Source organism: Leuciscus leuciscus (genome assembly GCF_965113295.1).
Source record: "Leuciscus leuciscus genome assembly, chromosome: 17".
Classification (NCBI taxonomy): domain Eukaryota; kingdom Metazoa; phylum Chordata; class Actinopteri; order Cypriniformes; family Leuciscidae; genus Leuciscus; species Leuciscus leuciscus.
In genome coordinates this window covers 22,934,306-22,954,376 of record NC_138741.1, presented here as the reverse complement: position 1 = coordinate 22,954,376, position 20,071 = coordinate 22,934,306, and the positions used below count along the sequence as shown (strand labels likewise).

Here is a 20,071-nt window from a genome sequence, read left to right as displayed (position 1 = left end):
TATGACATTATTTTTCAATAGACTATAAAATTTGATATTTTGAAGAATGTCTGTCAGGCTCCTAAAAGGACAAAAAACACTATATAAGTATCATAAAAGTAGTTCACATGACTCGTGAGCTAAAGTCTTCTGAAGCCATACAATAGCTTTACAAGAGCAATTTTAAAGGATATGTTTAGGTTTAAGTTTCACTGAATATTAGCTTCTTTTTTTGTGGCATATTCAAACATGTGTCGCCATCAAGATGAATATAAACCAAAACTGTTTCTGGCCTCACTGACATCAAGTCTGGCACACCTGACATTTCTTGAGTTATCTTCAGTTCATTTTAGCAGAATCGAGGCCAGTTCTGTGCTAATGATAAATTATATATTATGCAGCTCAGGTCCTTCATCTAAAATGCCATGTACTGTAGTAATTTTCATTAATTAATGATTTGCTTTAATATTGCATACATTACATTAATATGGTTGTGGATGGTATTTTTTGTAGCACTGGGACATCCTCATACGTTCTTCTGTCGTCTGGAGCTGGGCTCAGATTGGGAGGTACCTCCTAAATTTGAGTGCCTGGTAGAGGTTGAGTTTGACATGCCCTCTGCTTCTGCGTCCAAAGCCACCGTTCGCTCTCTGTCCGTGGGGGACAGAACTGACTTGAAGAAATGGATCACCTACAAATCACATTACTCCTATCAGGTATTGTGTGTGTGTGTGTTTGTGTGTGAGGGGAAGGTGGAGAAAGCTGTGCCACCTTTTACTTAAGTTGTCCTCTAGGCAAGGAGCAATGCGGTCAAACTAACAAAACTTTCCACACCTTAGGGGTACACTGTGCCACATTGAATCAGTATAAATATAATATGAATTTGCTGCATTTTTAAATAAAATTTTTAACATAAAGTGATTTATTAATGCACAATCCAATGTCTTATTTTGCTCCAGATTACTCAGATTTTCATTAACCAGCCACAAAAAAGGTTAATATTAATTAATACATTTTATTTATAATATTGTGTATTAGTTATAGTATTTGTAATAGTATTAATATAAAAATCTGTGTAAAATGTAAAATATGTATTTTTATATATAATATAACTTAAAGTGCTCAATCACAGGTAGTTTTATATGATTGGTTCTTTCTAAATACTGTATACGGTCACATGACAAATTTTGCACGTTTGCTAGACTAAAGGTTGGCACATCTTACCCCACTCTCCACTAAATATGCGTTAGCGCAGTGATTAAAACTATGTTTATACCCAGAGCCGATCAGCCCTATACGCACACTACGCAAGGTGCGTAGGGCCCCGCAAATTACTCAAGGCCCCGCCTCCCCCTCGTGTCAAAGCGCGTCAATCAATGTTTACAATATCGATGACAAAATGAAGCGGAACTATCCTTCTGGTCACGAAAAGAGAGAGAAAAAAACACCATGAGAGTTAATTGCGGCAACAGTTCAGGTAGACTTGTGTTCTCTCCTCTCAAAGTTTGATGTCAGCAAAGACCAGTAGGCTAAAGTTAAGTTGATGTGAGTTGATTTATTATGCTTAATAAACGACAAAAGACAACGGTGTTTGTTTATAAACTGCAGCTCGGAAAAGATAACCGCGTCACGCGTTCATATGCGCGTGCATGAAATGAAACGTGCACTTTCCAGCAGAAACATCTGTCGGGATTATAGTTTTAAAACAAGACGATGATTATCTAGTCGCTCAGTCAAGGTTTAGTTACAACTCTGCACTAATGCAATAATGAAAGCCATGTATTGACATTGACTATTGATAGGCTCCATTGAATTTAAAATGTTGATTGGCTGGAGATTCTGGTCAATATGGATGCACATCCCTCAGTAAATAATAACCATCAAGTATCAAGAATTACTTTTATCATTTAAAACACAGTGACATGCTATGGTGCCATTTTAGCTTTTATTCATTCACAGGATATGCATTTTTGATATCAATAATTCAATTTGTACTATTTAAAATGTGAATTCTTGATATTAAGAATGAACTTTTTACTAGTAACAATGTCTTCTGATATCAGGAATTACATTTTCACTAGAACTAGTTAAAGGAGGGATTGTAGTGGGAACACTGGGGTGTCAGGTGTGACTGTGTGGCAATGGCAAATGGTTCATGGCTCATGGGTCAGGTATGAGGGCCCCTAAACATAATTTTGCTTAGGGCCCCAGGGAGGTAAGGATCGGCTCTGTTTATACCTTGTTAGATGTTATACACCTGTCCTCACCCTCAAAAGCACACTTTAGGAAACCGGTAATTGAATCTGGTTATTTAGTGGTGATTTTCAAGCCCTTCGGGACAGGTCTGAGCTAAATGTCATGTACCCTTGTGACAAAGCCACTGAAAGACAAGTTGTCACGCTCAAGCAACCTGCTGTGTCAGCTGCCAGAGCTTGTTTTCCCTACTGCATTCCGAACATGTCATTAAGGTGGCTGGAGCTGTTTTCTACAAACATCTGTTCCTATTACTGTTCAGCAGCCACAGGGAGTGATTCATCACTGAGCAGAGGTGCGCAACAAACAGCAGGGCGGCAGGAACAAGATGTAAAACTCTGCCTGTAACCTCCGTATAGGAATGACAGCGAAACCTGCTGATGAAGCATCTTGCTGTATATGATAAATGCATCATAGCTGCATGGCAGGACAGTGGCAGAAGGTGTCTGAACCCCAGTGAGGTCAGTCATGGGCAGATTGAAATGGGATGAGCATGTGGAAACAGGTGATGCCTGAGATTAGGTTGTTCCGTTTACACTAGGTCATTACTCCCACATTCCTTGCCTTGTAATCGACTGCCTCCTTGTGGCAAGCATTTGCTACTACTCAACTACTCACTTGCACTTGCTTCTGTTGTCCTGCAGGTGGCAGTCGAGCAGAAGAATGAGAGCACAGTGGACAGTCCTCAAAACGAGAAGCCAGACGAGTGCACTCATCAGTGAGGAACCAGGAAGAGAGGGAGGGTCACAGGTTGCACTTGTTGAACGAGAGAAAGTTCAACCCTGAACTAGTTTTCGTTTACATTTATTGCCAATTTGGGCAATATTTTGAAATTGAAACACATTCAGTAAAAATGATATGTAGAAAGGGAAAACACACCACAGACCCCTCGCAAAACACTACAGCATATTTCCAGATCTCCACATTTGTTGCATGTCTAAATATTTCAAGAATATGAATTACTATTGCAGCAAAGTACAGAGCTTTTATTTTACAGACATGAAAACATTGCTCTGCCCATATAGTGAATAACTCACAATCATCTCATTAAGTCCAATAATCATCTTTGCCTGAAACAATGCAGCTGCCATCTGTACTGCAGATATCACTGAGATTTTGTGTACATTTGTGTATATTTTGGCCTATGAACAGTCATTTTCTTGCTATTTAACTTTGTACAGAGAATAATGAGGGACTCGTTAACTAACACATTTCAGAACTGTTTTTAATTAGAAGACAAACCCTCACTAATTTCTAGTTAAAAATAAATGCTTTTATAATGTAGTATACATGTATAATGTATAAACTAGTACAAATGTACTAGTGATGTGAATTCTTTACCTTAGATTTGTGTTCATGAGTCTATTATAAGCACATTTTAATTTGTTTTCATGAATATTTATATTTGAATTCCATTTACATATAACAATTGATCTTCAAGCTTGAATTAAAATTTTGCCAAACAATGAGTTCTTAAAACAGAGTATTCCTATGAGGGGAAATAGATCATATGTGACCCTGGATCACAAAACCAGTCTTAAGTCGCACAGGTATATTTGTGGCAATAGCCAACAAAACATTGTATGGGTCAACATTATCGCTTTTTCTTTTATGCCAAAAATCATCAGGATATTAAGTAAAGATCATGATCCAGGAAGATATTTTGTAAATTTCCCACCTTAAATATATAAAAAATATATTTTTGTGAGTGAATGCAGCACTATCGCCTATTGAAATGGACAACTTTAAAGGCGATTTTCTCAATATTTAGATTTTTCTGCACCCTCAGATTCCAGATTTTCAAATAGTTGTATCTAGGCCAAATATTGTCATATCCTAACAAACCTAATATCAATGGAAAGATTATGTATTCAGCTTTCAGATTATGTATAAATCTCAATTTAAAAAAAATTACACATAAGACTGATTTTGTGGTCCAGGGTCACATATATGTATTTTATATACATATATGTACCATGTATTTTGCACATCTTGTTGAGTTTAAATGAGTGTAATTTTTTTTTTTTACTGAGTTTAACAATTACTTGGGTTCAAAATGACTAAAGGGGGCTTACATTTTGTGTTAAACTAGTGAAAACTGCTGTAATGATGTCTTTGATTTTTTTCTTTTTTTTTCTTTTTCTGTGTGCTTTGAACAATTTTTCTTCACAATTCTTTTCAGGTGTACTGCATCATTTAACTAATGGTTGTTGACATTATACTGATAAGTGTTTAAAAAATATATTTAAGATAACACTTCCCAAATAATATTTGTGCATTATTTCATTTCATGTTGTTTTGGTTTCTGGAATCGCAGTTGCTTTGATTGTTCCCTGTGCACAAACCTTGAATGATTAAAACAAATAAAAATTTAAAAAAATGTTTTAATCATAATACAAATTATTATGATTTAAGATAGCTCTGTTTTGTCCTGTAACACAGAGGAAAACATTCGACAGAGTGGTAACACTTTACAATAAGGTTTCATTAGTTAACAAATTTAGTTAACATGATGAACAAAGAATGAAATGAATCCATTTTATCAGGATTGATTGTTGTTGTTTTTTCTGGGTTGGTTTTCTTTGTTAATGTTTAAAAAAATTATGCTTTGCTAATTGATGTAGTATGGATAGATATGTTTTATTTTTTGTTGTCTTCATAATTGTAATTCCACTAACACCAATCATTCAATCAGGCACCTTCATCTCTCAACTGGACGGCATGCATACAATAAAGTATGTTTAAAAAAAAATTGTACTTGCTGTTTTCCCTCATCTAGCTTATATTTTGATGTTGTGGATGGTATTCCTATATGCTATATGGTCTATGCTTTTTGTCTTAAGTTTGAAATGAAAACATTTGCCATATGATCACACTATAATGCATGATTTTCGATCAACAGACATAACAGACCTTAACCTTTTAGCAAAATGAACCAGACAGAAGAGCAGAAACATTCACAACTCTCCCAGTTGTACTTCGATGCTTTATCACTTTCCAAAATACTGTCGAGTGCTTCACCAGAGTTGCTCTACCTCTGATTCAGAGGTATTTGACCTTTAAAAAAAAAAGAAAAGAAAAAAAGCCTTATTGCATACAAGTGAATGCTAAATGTTTTATACCTGGCCTATTATAACATGCATAAAGTAGGGTAGACAGAGTACAGTTGAGACACTTTTTGCGTTTTGATTTCCACATGACATTTCATTAGCTTGTAGACTAATATATTATCAATTAATAATATATAATACCCACAAGTAGTTTATATTTTCGACAATTAGCTCATAAAAATAAGGTGCTTTTTGTCTCAACTGTAGCCTACCCATATGTGGTACAGCTAAGACAGTACCATGGTACAGTTGAGACACCCATTTTGAATAATGTAAAGGTAACTAACCATTCATTGTAAATATAAAAAATAAAGAAAATAACAATTGGGCAACATATTTGTTTATTCATCCATTTATATTCATTCATAGCACTGGTTTAGATCTAATTTTATTTTCATTTGCGTCCTATGCTGGCTAATTACGACGTTTAACCTGTTATCATAACACTGAACAAACAGTGTGTGACCTAATAGAACTCTATCGGGGGTACAGTGCATACACGTGGGTCTCAACTGTCCCTCGCTGGTAGGGTTGCCAACCGTTCCGTATAATACGGAATCGTTCCGTATTTGACACATAGAAGTCTTGTTCCGTATTGAACTGATACGGAACGCACTTTGTTCCGTATTTTTGAGAATCAATTCAGTGCAAATCCATGACAGACACATAGCTTCTAATATATGTCAGACTATGAACGAAGACATTAGTAGGCTATGATAAGAAAAAAACCGACGGTGCGGTAGATACTAATTTCTAATTTAACATCTTGGAACATCATCAGAGAATGCCCTTTTAATTGGTCGTTTCAGTCATTGTGAGTCACGTATCGTAGCAACGATGACGACAAGTGACAACAGCGGGAAATGTAAAAATGACTACCTCGCAGCCGACGAAAAAGAAAAGAGCACAAACATATAGAATTGAATGGGAAAATGACTACCCGTGGCTGGAATGCGTGAGGGACAATGAATACAAGGCCGATTGTCCGGGCACAGGAGGGAGCAATGTCAAGGTTCCTTGTTGTCCGTCAGACGTCTCCAGAGGCTGATATGGTAGGCTATGTAACGTTAATCATGTGGATTTTTTTAACTAAAATATAGTTGTGAAGAGAGTGATTATATTAAAAGAGATAGTACAGGTTTAGCCTGACATTGTAAAGAAATCAAAAAAGTACACATGGAAAAAATAGCTGCACAATGTGCTTAGTCTGAAGGTTTATTTATTTCTGTGAGATTTTCCATGTGCATACATACAGGTGTTGTATTGCTTGAATGCAGTATTTGAGTGCAATATTTTAGATTTTCTTTATTAGCTGTTTTTTTTATGTATTATTGTTTTGCACTGGAAAGAAAGTTAACTATAATGGAAGTATAATTACCTATATAAATATATTTGCACTACACTTCCTTAAAATGTTGTCTAATTAGGCTAAATTAAAAATAAAAATTTTTGCACTGGAAAGAACATTCTAGAAGTCTAATTCTTTTGAATAAGTTCGCACAAGGCTACAGAAAACGGTTGTGTTTATTTTTCTTCAAATGCAGTCTAAGCCGATGAGTTTTGAATGTTAGGCTATATGTTGTATTTGTTTAAGTAAAAAATAAAACGTATTATAAACTAAACAAATCCATGGTTCATTGTTGGCAAAATGATCATGATAGCCTTTATAGCCTAAATTCCCCCCCCCCCGTTCCTTATTTTTATTTCAGACAGTTGGCAACCCTACTCGCTGGCCACCTCGCCCATTTCTCTAGATTTTGCAATTACCTTGCATGACACAATACCATGAAATTTGCCACAGAATAACGTTTGTGGTGATACCATTTACGTTTAACAGTCACATAAGGATAAAGCTATTCGTTGTGGAGAGTGCATGGTGAAGTGAACGTCATAGCCTACCTTAAAAAAAAAAAAAAACTCTTTTCCCAATATCTTCGGATCGGAGATGCGTCCGTTGTTCAAATTTCCCACGATCAAAGATCCCACTATGTACAGTTGATGTGTACAGGTGAGACACCTTAACCTCATCAGACCCCGTGTCCACATACGTGGACATCACATTTTTAGTTGTGTGCAGCATAATACTTAATTCTGTGTAACTGGAACATGTTTTTCATAAACGCGGACACTTACACTGCCATCTGGTGGTGTCAGGAGAAAATTTTTTTTAATTAATAATTTCAAGATGGCGGAAAACACAGGCGACATGTCACGCAGCCACACCCAACCAAAACGTCCACAAGGTAAAACATTTGAATAACATTGTTGATTCTTGTTAAGTTATGCAAAATAGTGTTGTATGATTAAAATTTGACAAACTTTTGTAACAGTAAAGATTTACTATGCTGCTAAACTTGATGTCCACATGTGGACAATGGGACTTATTAGCTTCGTTGAAACTGTATAAGAATGTTAGCAAAAACATGAAAATTTGTAGTTGCACTGAGCTTCGTGACACACACACACACACACACACACACACACTTCCTCACTCGCACGCGCACACACACACACACTCACTCTCTTGCTCACTCGCGATCGCGCACACACACACTCTCTTGCTCAATCGCGATCGCGCGCACACACACACACACACACACACACACACACACACACACACACACACACACACACACACACACACACACACACACACACTCTCTCACTCACTCACTCACTCACTCACTCACTCACAAATAAAAAGAACATTCCTAGTTTGTTGAAGTTTTGGAGTGTTACAAAAAAGAAAGCAAATTTCCAATTTTTTTGGGGATATGTTTTTTATTTGGATATAAATTTAGTTTTTCCATATCAATGTTCAGAAGTGGTGATCGGTTGACAGCTCCGCCCCTCTCTTCACCCGAGTGTCCAACACATACGGCCAGAGGCCAGATGAAACGACCACAAAGTCGATCATCGACCTCCGGCCTAGGGCGTCCTGGTGCCACGTGCACTGATATGGAAGCCCTTATGCTTGAACATGGTGTTCGTTATGGACAAGCTGTAACTAGCACAGAAGTCCAATAACAGAACACCGCTCGGGTTCAGATCAGAGGGGCCATTCCTCCCAATCACGCCCCTCCAGGTGTCACTGTCGCTGCCCACGTGGGCGTTGAAGTCCCCCAGTAGAACGACGGAGTTCACTTTCCAGCACCCCTCCCAGGGACCCCAAGAAGGCCGGGCACTCTGCACTGCCGTTTGGCCCATAGGCGCACACGACAGTGAGAGACCTAGCCCCGACCCGTAGGCGCAGGGAAGCGACCCTCTCGTTCACCGGGGTGAACTCCAACACATGGTGGCTGAGCTGGGGGGCTATAAGCAAACCCACACCAGCCCGCCGCCTCTCACCATGGGCAACTCCAGAGTGGCAAAGAGTCCATCCTCTCTCCAGGAGCGTGGTTCCAGAGCCCAAGCCGTGCGTGGAGGTGATCCTGACTATCTCTAGTCGGTACCTCTGAACCTTACGCACAATCTCAGGCTCCTTCCCCGCCAGCGAGGTGACATTTCCCGTCCCTAGAGCTAGTTTCCGTGTCCTCTAAGCACCGGCCCCTTACAGTCCCTCCTATGCGTGGTGAGCCCACGGGAGTGCGGCCCTACGTCGCTCCTTCGGGCTGAGCCCGGCCGGACCCCATGGGGGAGGCCCGGCCACCAGGCGCTCTCATACGAGCCCCAACCCCGGGCCTGGTTCCAGGGTGGGGCCCCAGCTAAATTTTCGGATCCAACTCCCTTGGGCTGAGCTGTGGGTCATGTATGTATGTTCAGAAGTTATACAAGAGTTACAGTGAAAAATGTTCAGGCACAGTGCTCAGGCTGTAAATAAAGAGATTTGCACTTTGTTACACAATGGTGTCTTGATTGTTTTGTGTGAATACAGACCCAGTGTCCACATATGTGGACATATTTTTTTTCAAAAAGTGCTTCATGTTCAAAGATAATATCTGGTTATTATATATATTGGTCCCTTCTAACCCCAAAAAGCTAGAAGAAATCTAAAATGCACACCAAACCAAAGCTTGGGTCTGAGGAGGTTAAATAACTTGCGTTCGCAGCAAGCACAAGTTGTGATTTTTGCTGTGCACATGCGTATTAATGGACACTAATACGCATGTGCACAGCAAAAATCACAACTTGTGCTTGCTGCGAACGCAAGTTATTTAAGGTGTCTCACCTGTACACATGTCTCAACTGTACATAGTCTACCCTACCATATTCATTTGACATAATGATGCTTGCATTGCAATGCCATTTTCATAATATATTGATGTGTAGAGTGATACTTGTGCATTGTGTTTTCCTTTTAAATGTAAAAAAAAAAAATTGTAGGAGCTAAACTTAAAGGAGAAGTTCACTTTTGAAAAAACTTTTGCTGATAATTTACTCACCCCCATGTCATCCAAGATGTCCATGTCTTTCTTTCTTCAGTCGAAAAGAAATTAAGGTTTTTGATGAAAACATTCCAGGATTTTTCCACATATTATGGATTCCATTGGGACCCAAACGGTTCAAGGTCCAAATGACAGTTTCATTGCCGCTTCAAAGGGCTTTAAACGATACCAGACGATGAATAAGGGTCTTATCTAGCGAAACGATCGGTCACTTCAAAAATAAAATAAAAAGTTGACGTTTTATAAGCACAAATGTTCGCCTTGCTCTGTTCTGTGATGCGCGTTCGTGACGTCACGTAATACGCAATTACGTTGAAAAGGTCAAGTTTGATGTGTTTACAAATGTGCGGAAGGAGGACCATATAAACATTTTCAAATGTATTTGTGTCAGTTTATCGTTTAAAATGCCCATTTCGTGTGCGCATCCTGAGTGTTTTAATATTAAAAAGCCAAAAAGAACATTTTCTTCAATTTTTCAAGCGTGACCTTTTCAACGTAATTGCGTATTACGTGACGTCACGAACGCGCATCACAGAACAGAGCAAGCCGAACATTTGTGCTTATAAAACGTCAACTTTTTATTTTATTTTTGAAATGACCGATCGTTTCGCTAGATAAGACCCTTATTCATCGTCTGGTATCGTTTAAAGCCCTTTGAAGCGGCAATGAAACTGTCATTTGGACCTTGAACCGTTTGGGTCCCAATGGAATCCATAATATGTGAAAAAATCCTGGAATGTTTTCATCAAAAACCTTAATTTCTTTTCGACTGAAGAAAGAAAGACATGGACATCTTGGATGACATGGGGGTGAGTAAATTATCAGCAAAAGTTTTTTTAAAAGTGAACTTCTCCTTTAAGCTGAACTTTGCCTTTTGCAAAAATTAGTTTGATAACTAGCTGACCCTGGAGATCGCGGAACGAACTCCAGCTTACTTGTCTGTGTTTTCAGATCATCCGCGCTTCTTCAGCAGTGTATAAACCCGTCTGTCTTCTAGTAGCTGTGCCAAGAGAAATCTGAATCATTCCCTTCCGAAACTTGCAGAGACGGAGAGTGTGAGTAGGAGGTGTCCATGAGCTAGGAGCAGCAGAAACTTTTGCTAAGTATTCGGATTAATTACTTTGTCATTTTGCCTCCACGTCCCCCCGATTGCGCGCGAGCTTCTCCTCCTGTCCATACGGTAATCTCTCTACTGTGTGACAGAGAGTCCCGTGGTTATGACGCAATCGTTAGCCTATTTTTACAAAAACGGCTTCTACGGAGCCATAACGTAAGATACAAGGTAATGGAGCCTTTTATACATTTTCGTGTTTCTTTAGAAATAAATAAAGGACAAATGGAGTCTTTAAACGCCTCAGATGTAAAGTTATTTGCTGTCAAAGTGACGGCAAAATGAATGGGAGTCAATGGAATGCTAACAGCAGGTGATGGTCCGCTAATCAATGGCGGCGCCCGGGGAAGCTTCAATGTTTTATGAAACCCTGCCCCCCTGCGTTTCCCTGAAAATAATTGCACACCTTAGAACGTTCGTCAACCAATCAGAATCAAGCATTCAACAGCCCTGTAGTAAAAGGAGAAATATCATGAACCTGTTCTTTCTCACAGTCTGTAACATGTGTCTAAAATGTGAAGACAGTATTACCCCCTCAAATCATCTAGTCAACATTTCATGCGTTTCCATAGTTACCATCTTGAAAATTGAAATGCAGCAAAAGTGAAGGAAAGGTCCACTCGAGACTAAACCTGCAATTCTATTGTATTTCCCTATACTGGAGATACAGAGAAAATCCTGGATAGGATTGGGCATTTTGAGCCTGATATTTTGGAAATGTAATAGCTTTGACCTAGAGTGAAATTGGAACTTTTTTATTTTGTACAGCAGCAATTTCCCAGTGCTTGTCTAGTGACACTAGGTGAAGGAGATATTGATCTAGCAGAGGTTTCTCTACTGCAGGGACAGCGCCTGTGAGGATTCTCAAATTCTTAATAATTCATTCTCTGTCTGCACATGCATAAATGTGATAGGGTGAGACTTCTTCAAGAGATGCAGTTGAACTATGAAGTCATTTGAATTCAATATCTCCAAACCTCACAAGGACTGTTTTATACGTTCATTGTTAGAGTTTTTCAATATTTATTTTCAATTTATTCCACAGCTAAAGTAGTGTAAATTTCTCTTTTTGCAATAGAGAAAAAGTTCAATGATTTATGATTCTATATCCAATTTTCAATAGATAAATTGATAAATAGACCATATGTAGATAGGTAAATACAGTATAGATATATAGTAGTTAATGTATTAATAGATGGATGGATGGATAGATAGATATTGAATAAAAAGCGAAACACTCTGTATACAAACAGGTAGATACTGTATATATATAGAGGATGGTGGGATGCATAGATACTGTATAGAAAGAGATACTGTATAGATAGATAGGTAGATAGATACTGTATAGATATAGATATATAGATAGATAATATGTAGATACTGAGTAGATATAGAGAAACTATATAGATAGAGGGGTAGATGGATACTTTATAAATACTATAAAGATAGATAGATGGATACTGTATAAATACTATATAGATAGATAGGTAGATAGATACTGTACATAAAGAGAGATGCTGAATGGATGGATGGATACAAAGGCTTTCAATCATGACACGAGTTAGCTATGATGTATCGTGCAGTCTGACATGAAAGACAGTGAATATTTTTTAGGCAAACTTTGACCAGAGTTATATTGTACAATATCTAGCAACAATTGTAAAGGTCTGAGACAACAGTGTCGTTAGTATGCTTTAGTTGTGTCGAGAACTCTTAACCAGCAGAGGGCGCCAACAACAATATAAAAATGAAGAGAGAACAACAGCTGCTGCACCCTAGTCCTCACATACCTGTCAACATTTGGGGGGGGGGGGGGGGGGTTCAGTTCAACCACATGCGGTTTCATGTCATCTAGCCTATACATTACACACCCCATCACCAAATAGAAAAATTCAGTTAAGACAGTTGTATTCATCTTAACAATACACACCAAATCAATATACAGAAAAACTGATTTCTAAAATAAGGTAAGCCACAAATCTGTGAGTAGGCTACAGTTTTCAAAACTGAACAGGTGTAATATTCAGTTACTGGAAGAAACTGTTCCAGCGGGTGGAGTTTACTGGTACTGAATATTACACATCACCTGTGTATAGCCTACTCCATTAACTGGAACAGATTTTCACTGGAACTGAATATTACATCCAAATATTGTTATGTAATCAATCAGCATATTGTTGTGTAACTTCACCTATTGGAACAGTATTTCACAATTTTTCACAGGAACTGAATATTACAAACAAATATTGCGAAAGGACGATTTACCAAACAACGATTGCGAAAGCGTGCACGGATTATGAATTTGTTCACTGTTACCGTTGTACGTAATTTTTTTTTTTGTTTGTTTTTTTCTGTATAGTTCTATGTTGTTAATAAATTTTGCATTCTATTTTGGCTTTCTCGTGTGTCCCTATTTTTGTTCTGTCCCTTTTGAGCCACGGGGCGAAACTGGTATGGATTGAAAAACCAAAGCAACTGTACGGTTTACAGGTTGAGCTCACAAATGGGTTGAAATTTGTATGATGTGTTGATTGCGCGAGTAGGATGGGTTTCATACAAGATTTGGCAACTGGACAACCTTGGAATAATATATTTATGTGATTATTCATATAACGACGTTTGGGCCATACAAATAACGGGAATTTCACGGGAGAAATAACAAAACGGGAGGGAGGGAGATGGGTGTGAAATACGGGAGACTCCCGGGAAAACGGGAGTGTTGACAGGTATGGTCCTCCACAGAGATGCTTTTCTTGGCCTACATTTTATAAGTGTGGCCTATTATATTCATCTGCACTATGTGATCAAGATATAATGTTGCCATAAGTGCAATAATGTCCTCGCAAACTGAACTTCTCAGCTTTTACCGTTATAGGAGATGGAAAACTGAATAGATCCAAAACCACCTTGATGTTTTTCTGGAAATTTTTCAGATTGTCAGTTCATGCCACATTTATGTCAAAGCATGTGATGAATCCACATTATTGATTTCTTCTGGATGGGTTAGTGTTCTGTTGACGTGGGTGGTCAACCAACCAAGATGGTTGGCACGACCGTCTGGCCCACAAAGCCGAGGGCACTGTAGCGGATCTTAGCTAGTTCAGTTGTCCTATGAAGCCGTCTGCGTGTTTGTTTATCAGTCTTTTCATTTGTCAATTTGCTGTCTGTCTGGGAACAGAATAAGGTCAGGGAAGACTGCCAAACCTCCAAAATGACCCTGTTGACCAATAAAGTGGCAGAGCAAATTCTCAGATCACAGATCAAAGATTACTGCGATCCTGGCAGCATCACGGTCCGCGCACGATGTCTAGTGCACGATGTCTAGTGTAAAATTCGGTTATCATTTATTCATTCTCATGTTGTTCCAAACCCTTCTCAGCACGAAAGGAAACTTTTTTAATATAATTTACTAGTGCTTTCAATGCCATAACAATGAATGGGAGAAGCACATAAGCACCATAAAATATTGTAAAAGTAGTTCATACTACTAGGCTATATTCCAAGTCTACTAAAGCCATACCTTGAAGTTGTTATTCACTTAAATTCCAGTGAGCTCTTAACTAATGATTTGTGAATGAATCATTCAGATCAGTTTTGTGAACTGATCTGTTGTAGCTGAATATTGACTTAAAATTCTGTTTCTCTTACAGAGCTCTTCAGAAGACTTGTACTACTTTTATGGGGCTTTTTTGTGTCATTTTAGATATGAGTCATGTGGATTTGGATGACGGGAAGGTGAAATAATGACAGAATTCAAATTTTTGAGTAAAATATTTCTTTAAACCCCCTTAAATGTTCAGAGACATCCTTGGTTTTCACAGGGAGTTAATCTGAAGGAGCCCCTGAAGGCATTTTTAATACCATGACAGATCTCGACAACACGAGGAAGCAGTCAGCCTTTCTGAAAGACAAGAAAAACAGGATTGTTCAAATATCAATCCTCAGTGTTTCCCCTAGGTTTACAGTTTACAGGGGGGGTGGCATGTGACTGCGTGCGCACTCATTGGGATAATTGTAAATGCACAAACACAGACAGAAAAGACATGCTATCATGGAAATAAGATAAATAACATATTACTTAAGGACTATTTAGTTTGTTTAATAAAATAACAAATTGTAATCTGGCGCTATAAAGAAAATCAAATCAAATTTACTTGACCTTCAGGGGTGGGGGGCGAGCCATTAGGGAGGGGGGGGGCACCTCCCTTATATAATGGTAGGGGAAACACTGTATGGGTCTTTTAATCTGGCCTGTGACCCACACCGTCCTCGCCCCTTAAATGCATATGTACGCCCTCCCATCATCCCACCCGCTGATTACTCCCCATTTTTGGACTGCACAGAGGTACGTACTGTACGTATGTCAACTAAGTTAGACATGCACACATCATTTATTCAGGCCAACTCCATAGTGGTTTATTTCTCTCGTGTGTGTGGCCAGAACAGACGGCCAAGACGATCCGTCAAACACATCGTCCATTGTATGCAGCCGTACAGAGTTTGTCTCTGAAAAGCGTCATGGTCGAAATCTACCGAGCATTGCACTAAATCTGTAACCTTTACTCGTCTCTATGATCATGTTCACAAAGTGCGTTGCTTCGTGTTCTTCCAATGTAAATATCATGTTGGACCGTTCCAAAGGAATGGAGAGCCTGTTGATTTTGGCCCTGTGTCTGTGCGGCTCTGTGCTTGTTGTGATAGCTCTGATGCCATAAGAATTTTACAATGGCTCTGCTGTTTGTCTTTGCTAAAGCTGATGACCTCGCAATGGCCAGAGAGACTGCTTCAATCCAGAAAAGCCTGTGTATTTGATGGTTGGCCGCAGAGTAGGCTCTTGCTTTCCTAGAGAATGTAATTGTCTCCTCAGAATGGACAGGCCTTATTCGCTGCTGTTAAGCTCAATAGTTCACATTGTAGAACAGTTGCTATTGTAGAAAGGTCACTGTGGCGCTCACTCACTCTCGCCAGACACTACAGCCTGACAAAAGCTTCTTTGATTGAGTTTTAGTGGTGAGCTAGGTAATCTAAGAGGCTTCAGACCCTTTCTGAAGAGGTCAGGGTTTATCTTCTTTTGTGGAAGATCAAGAAAGAAAAAATATTCTATTTGAATCTATTTTGCGGCTTAAGAAGGCATTGATGAGCCGTACAGTCTCTTTCTTGGAAACTCTGATATATATGAGATCTATGAGAATTTACTGTGAATTTACTTTGTTTGGATTGAGATAATGACACAGATGTAGGTATACGTTTTGTTGCTAAGAGGTTGCTAGGATGTTAGTGGTTAATAGGGCATTTATGATGGTTGCTAGAGGTTCCTGATCGAAGTGAAAAAAATGACAATTGGATTGCTTAGAAAAGTAGCACACTTTAACACTCTAAACAAGCCACGTGATTTCAAATCATTCCAACGCATTGTCTGTACGAATGACAAAATATATCTGAAATATAACAAAAAATATATATGTAACTTTATTAAAAAACAGCACTACATACACTGCCTGGTCAAAAAAAAAAAGGTCACTGTTAAAAGGCAAATGCTTAAAGGGATAGTTCGCCCATTTAAGACATGAAGTTGTATGCAATCCTTACCAACCAAGGAGGAAAAAGAAGTGGGTGCAGACATGCATACCTTGGTAAACACAAGATCAAATCAAATGTTATTGATTGCAACACAAAACCTCAATTGTGTGTGTGTTCAATCAAATAGTTTTCTCAGCAAATTGTACCTATATCCCTATATCCTGTTTTTATATTAGACCTCTTTTCACATGATTTCCACTGGAGTCTAAACTAGGGATGCACCGAATCCAGATTTTTGGGGTTCGGCCGAATACCGAATCCACTGTTTAAGATTCGGCCGAATCCGAAACCGAATACCGAATCCTACTCGCATCCTTACTGCTTAGGGTCCTTGCCACCACGAGACAAATCGGCATTGCAAATTGAACATAAAGCTCGACTTGAATCGCCTTCTTTTGGTTGAAAGTACTGCCAAACAAAACTTTTTTTGCTTACGAGTTCCATTTTCAGATTCTTACAGCCTACTACATTCGAACGGTCCTATGTAAACACCTTCACGTAATCAACGGCCGTGTGACGTCGACCAGCGTAGTGCAAGTCTAGGGTTCGGTTTCGGTGGAAAATAAATCTAAGGTTCGGCCGAAACCGAACCCTGTCAAAAAGCCCAGGATTCGGCCGAATCCGAATCCTGGATTCGGTGCATCCCTAGTCTAAACATCAGCTTGTTTACCGTACAGTTTAGATCATAAAGTTAGTAAATAGAGCTTACCCGTGATACTGGTACAGCAAAACTCTTTAAAATCTGTTTTTTTCTTTTTCCTCCTTGGTTGGGGATGTAATCGTCTTCGCTGAAGTGAGCACTGACTGCACACACGAAAATCCTTGATTCTGGATATTTTAGCTCCCGCAGAGTAGCCGATGGCAACCAGCCAAAGCTGTCTCATAGCTATATCCGAAACAGGAAAACGATGGAATCTGAACGGTGATCCCGGCACATTCTTGTGGTCACAACCTGGGAATTTACAAGTTCGCACCATTGTTAATTTTCTACTTTTTACGTCGTTGTCATTCGATTGTGTAAACACTATGGAACAGCTGATCGGAACGTGCGCACTGTTGACGTTGACAGCAGCGCGGATTGATAGAAATGGAAAGAAAATAGTGCCGATTAAAACTGAGGTATGAATTTTGTCTGGAGTGTTTTTTGTGATGTAAATTAATCAAGCTTTGAAACGCATATAATTTTTTCACGTAAAAACGCACAGTTTTGAGGCCCCGGAAACTAACCGAGACTACTTTCTTGAAAAACTTCCAGCGGCCAGAACTCTGACCAGGGAGGTGACCACAGACTGGGTCAGTGTGTATGCACTATAGTGCTGGTAAGGATTGCATACAACTTCATGTCTTAAATGGGCGAACTATCCCTTTAAGAGTCAATGATTGTATCATAATTGCAGTGATTATTATCTTATCTTATGATAGTTTCTATCATGTTATATGTTTGGCAACAGTTCTTCTAACTCTAATGGATGGACTGTGTAGCTTTTCATTTCTTAAACAACCATGAAGGAAGACACATCATGGCCATATTCCAGGATGACAATGTCAAGATTCATCAGGCTCAAACTGGGAAAGAATGGTTGGGAGGGAGCATGAAGAATCATTTTCACACATGAATCGGCACCTCTGAGTCCAGACCTTAAATTCATTGAAAGCCCTTGGGATGTTCTGGAGTAGACTTTCCAGGGTGCTTGACTCTTGCATTGTCAATACAAGATCCTGACCAAAAATGGGTTCACCTCTTGATGGAAATACAAGTTGTGATGTTATTGCCATCGAGAGGTGCATTACTTTTTTGGTCAAGATCTTGTATTGACACTACACTCTGTAAAGTCTCCTCCAGCACTTCCCAAAGACTTATATGCACTCACTGGCCACTTTATTAGGTACACCTTGTTGGTACTGGCCTTCAGAACTGTTTTAGTTCTTTGTGGCCCAGATTCAACAAGGTGCTGGAAACATTCATCAGAGATTTTGGTCCATATTGACATGATAGCATCACACAATTGCTGCAGATTCGTCGGCTGCACATCCATGATGAGAATCTCCAGTTCCACCACATCCCGAAGCTGCTCTATTGAATTGAGATCTGATGACTGTGGAGGCCATTTGAATTTAGTGAACACATTGTCATGTTCAAGAAACCAGTTTGAGGTGATTTGAGCTTTGTGACATGGCGTGTTATACTGCTGGCAGCAGCCATCAGAAGATGGTTACACTGGGGTTATAAAAGGATGGACATGATCGACAACAATATGGCCAATGCTCTATTAGTAATGGGCCCAATGTGTGCCAAGAAAAAATCCCCTGCAGCATCACACGCTAGCACCAGCATGAACAATTGAAACAAGGCAGGATCCATGCTTTCATGTTGTTTACATCAAATTCTAACCCTATACCATCTGAATGTCCCAGCAGAATTTGAGACTCATCAGACCAGGCATCTTCTATTGTCCAAATTTGGTGAGCCCGTGTGAATTGTAGCCTAATTTTCCTGTTCTAATCTGACAGGAGTGGCACCCGGTGTGGTCTTCAGCTGATGTAGCCCATCTGCTTCAAGGTTTGACGTATTATGTGATAAGAGATGCTCTTCTGCAGACCTTGGTCGTAATAAGTGGTTATTCGAGTTACTGTTGCCTTTCTATCAGCTCGAACCAGTCTGGCCATTCTTCTCTAAACTCTGGCAACAACAAGACATTTTTGCCCACAGAATTGCCGCTCACTAGATATTTTCTCTTTTTTGGAAAATTATCTGTAAACCCTAGAGATGGTTGTGCATGGAAATCCCAGAAGATCAGCTATGTATGTGTGTGTGTGTGTGTATCTCTTCCTCTTGGCCTCCCTGTGCGCATATAATAAACCACATCTCTTTTCTTTAGCAGACTCACCCTTCTCTCAGAGTTCTGCTGAACCTGTTGCACCTGGGTTCCCCATGGCTGTGCTGACAGCCTTCTTGCCTCTTTGAATCTCCCCAGCCGTTTTCTATAACCCTGACCTCTCTTGGGGAGTTTATGGCCATTTTAGTGTCCAATATGTTTCCATTTCTTGGATGTACAACTTCCTTCCAATCCCCTTGGCTCTCGGTTCCCTCTTTTCATTTTATATCCTCTGCTGTCCCGCTCGACTCATGGTCCACTCCCACTTTTCATCCCAATCCCCCCTCTGGTCCTTCCTCTGCTCACAGGTTAGTCGTGATGTTGACTTACCAGTCCCACCCCTTCTGTTCCTCTCTGATCTTTCTTAAATGTCTTTTACACCTTGATTGCTAGTCTCTGTGATGCTTTAATCCTTCTTATTCTTGCACATTAGTCAAAGTCTAGTCTTTGAAAGACACTTTCCCAAAGGCCATTATGAAAAATGAGTAGGCCTACATTTCATGTCTTAGGTCCTGTTTACCCCTGGTCACTTCATGCATTTTCTCTGCATCTCTGCATTGTGAGAAGATCATGTGTAAATGCCCTTTCGAAACATTTTCAATACAGATTTAAATACGATCACTCAAATCACTTCAGGAAGATCTGAGACGTATTCCAGACAAAACTGAAAGAGTGTAAATGCATCTGGTTGTTGAAACCACATATGTAAAATGTACTCCTCCTAAATGGTAAAAAATAAATAAACGTGTAAGAGCATGTTATAAGCTTTATTATGAC

The 20,071-nt window shown here is 39.3% G+C and overlaps 1 protein-coding gene across 3 annotated transcripts in view; it reads left to right on the top strand.

The window, feature by feature from the left end:
- ston2 (stonin 2) overlaps positions 1–4,620 on the top strand; it is a 41,692-nt gene extending 37,072 nt beyond the window's left edge. For all 3 annotated transcript variants that reach the window (XM_082144094.1, XM_082144095.1, XM_082144096.1), the window contains 2 exons: positions 493–695; positions 2,877–4,620. In XM_082144094.1, coding sequence (XP_082000220.1) covers positions 493–695; positions 2,877–2,954 — 281 coding nt within the window. In that variant the 3' untranslated portion in view covers positions 2,955–4,620. The remainder of the gene's footprint in view (positions 1–492; positions 696–2,876) is intronic.
- Positions 4,621–20,071: the final 15,451 nt, after the last annotated feature.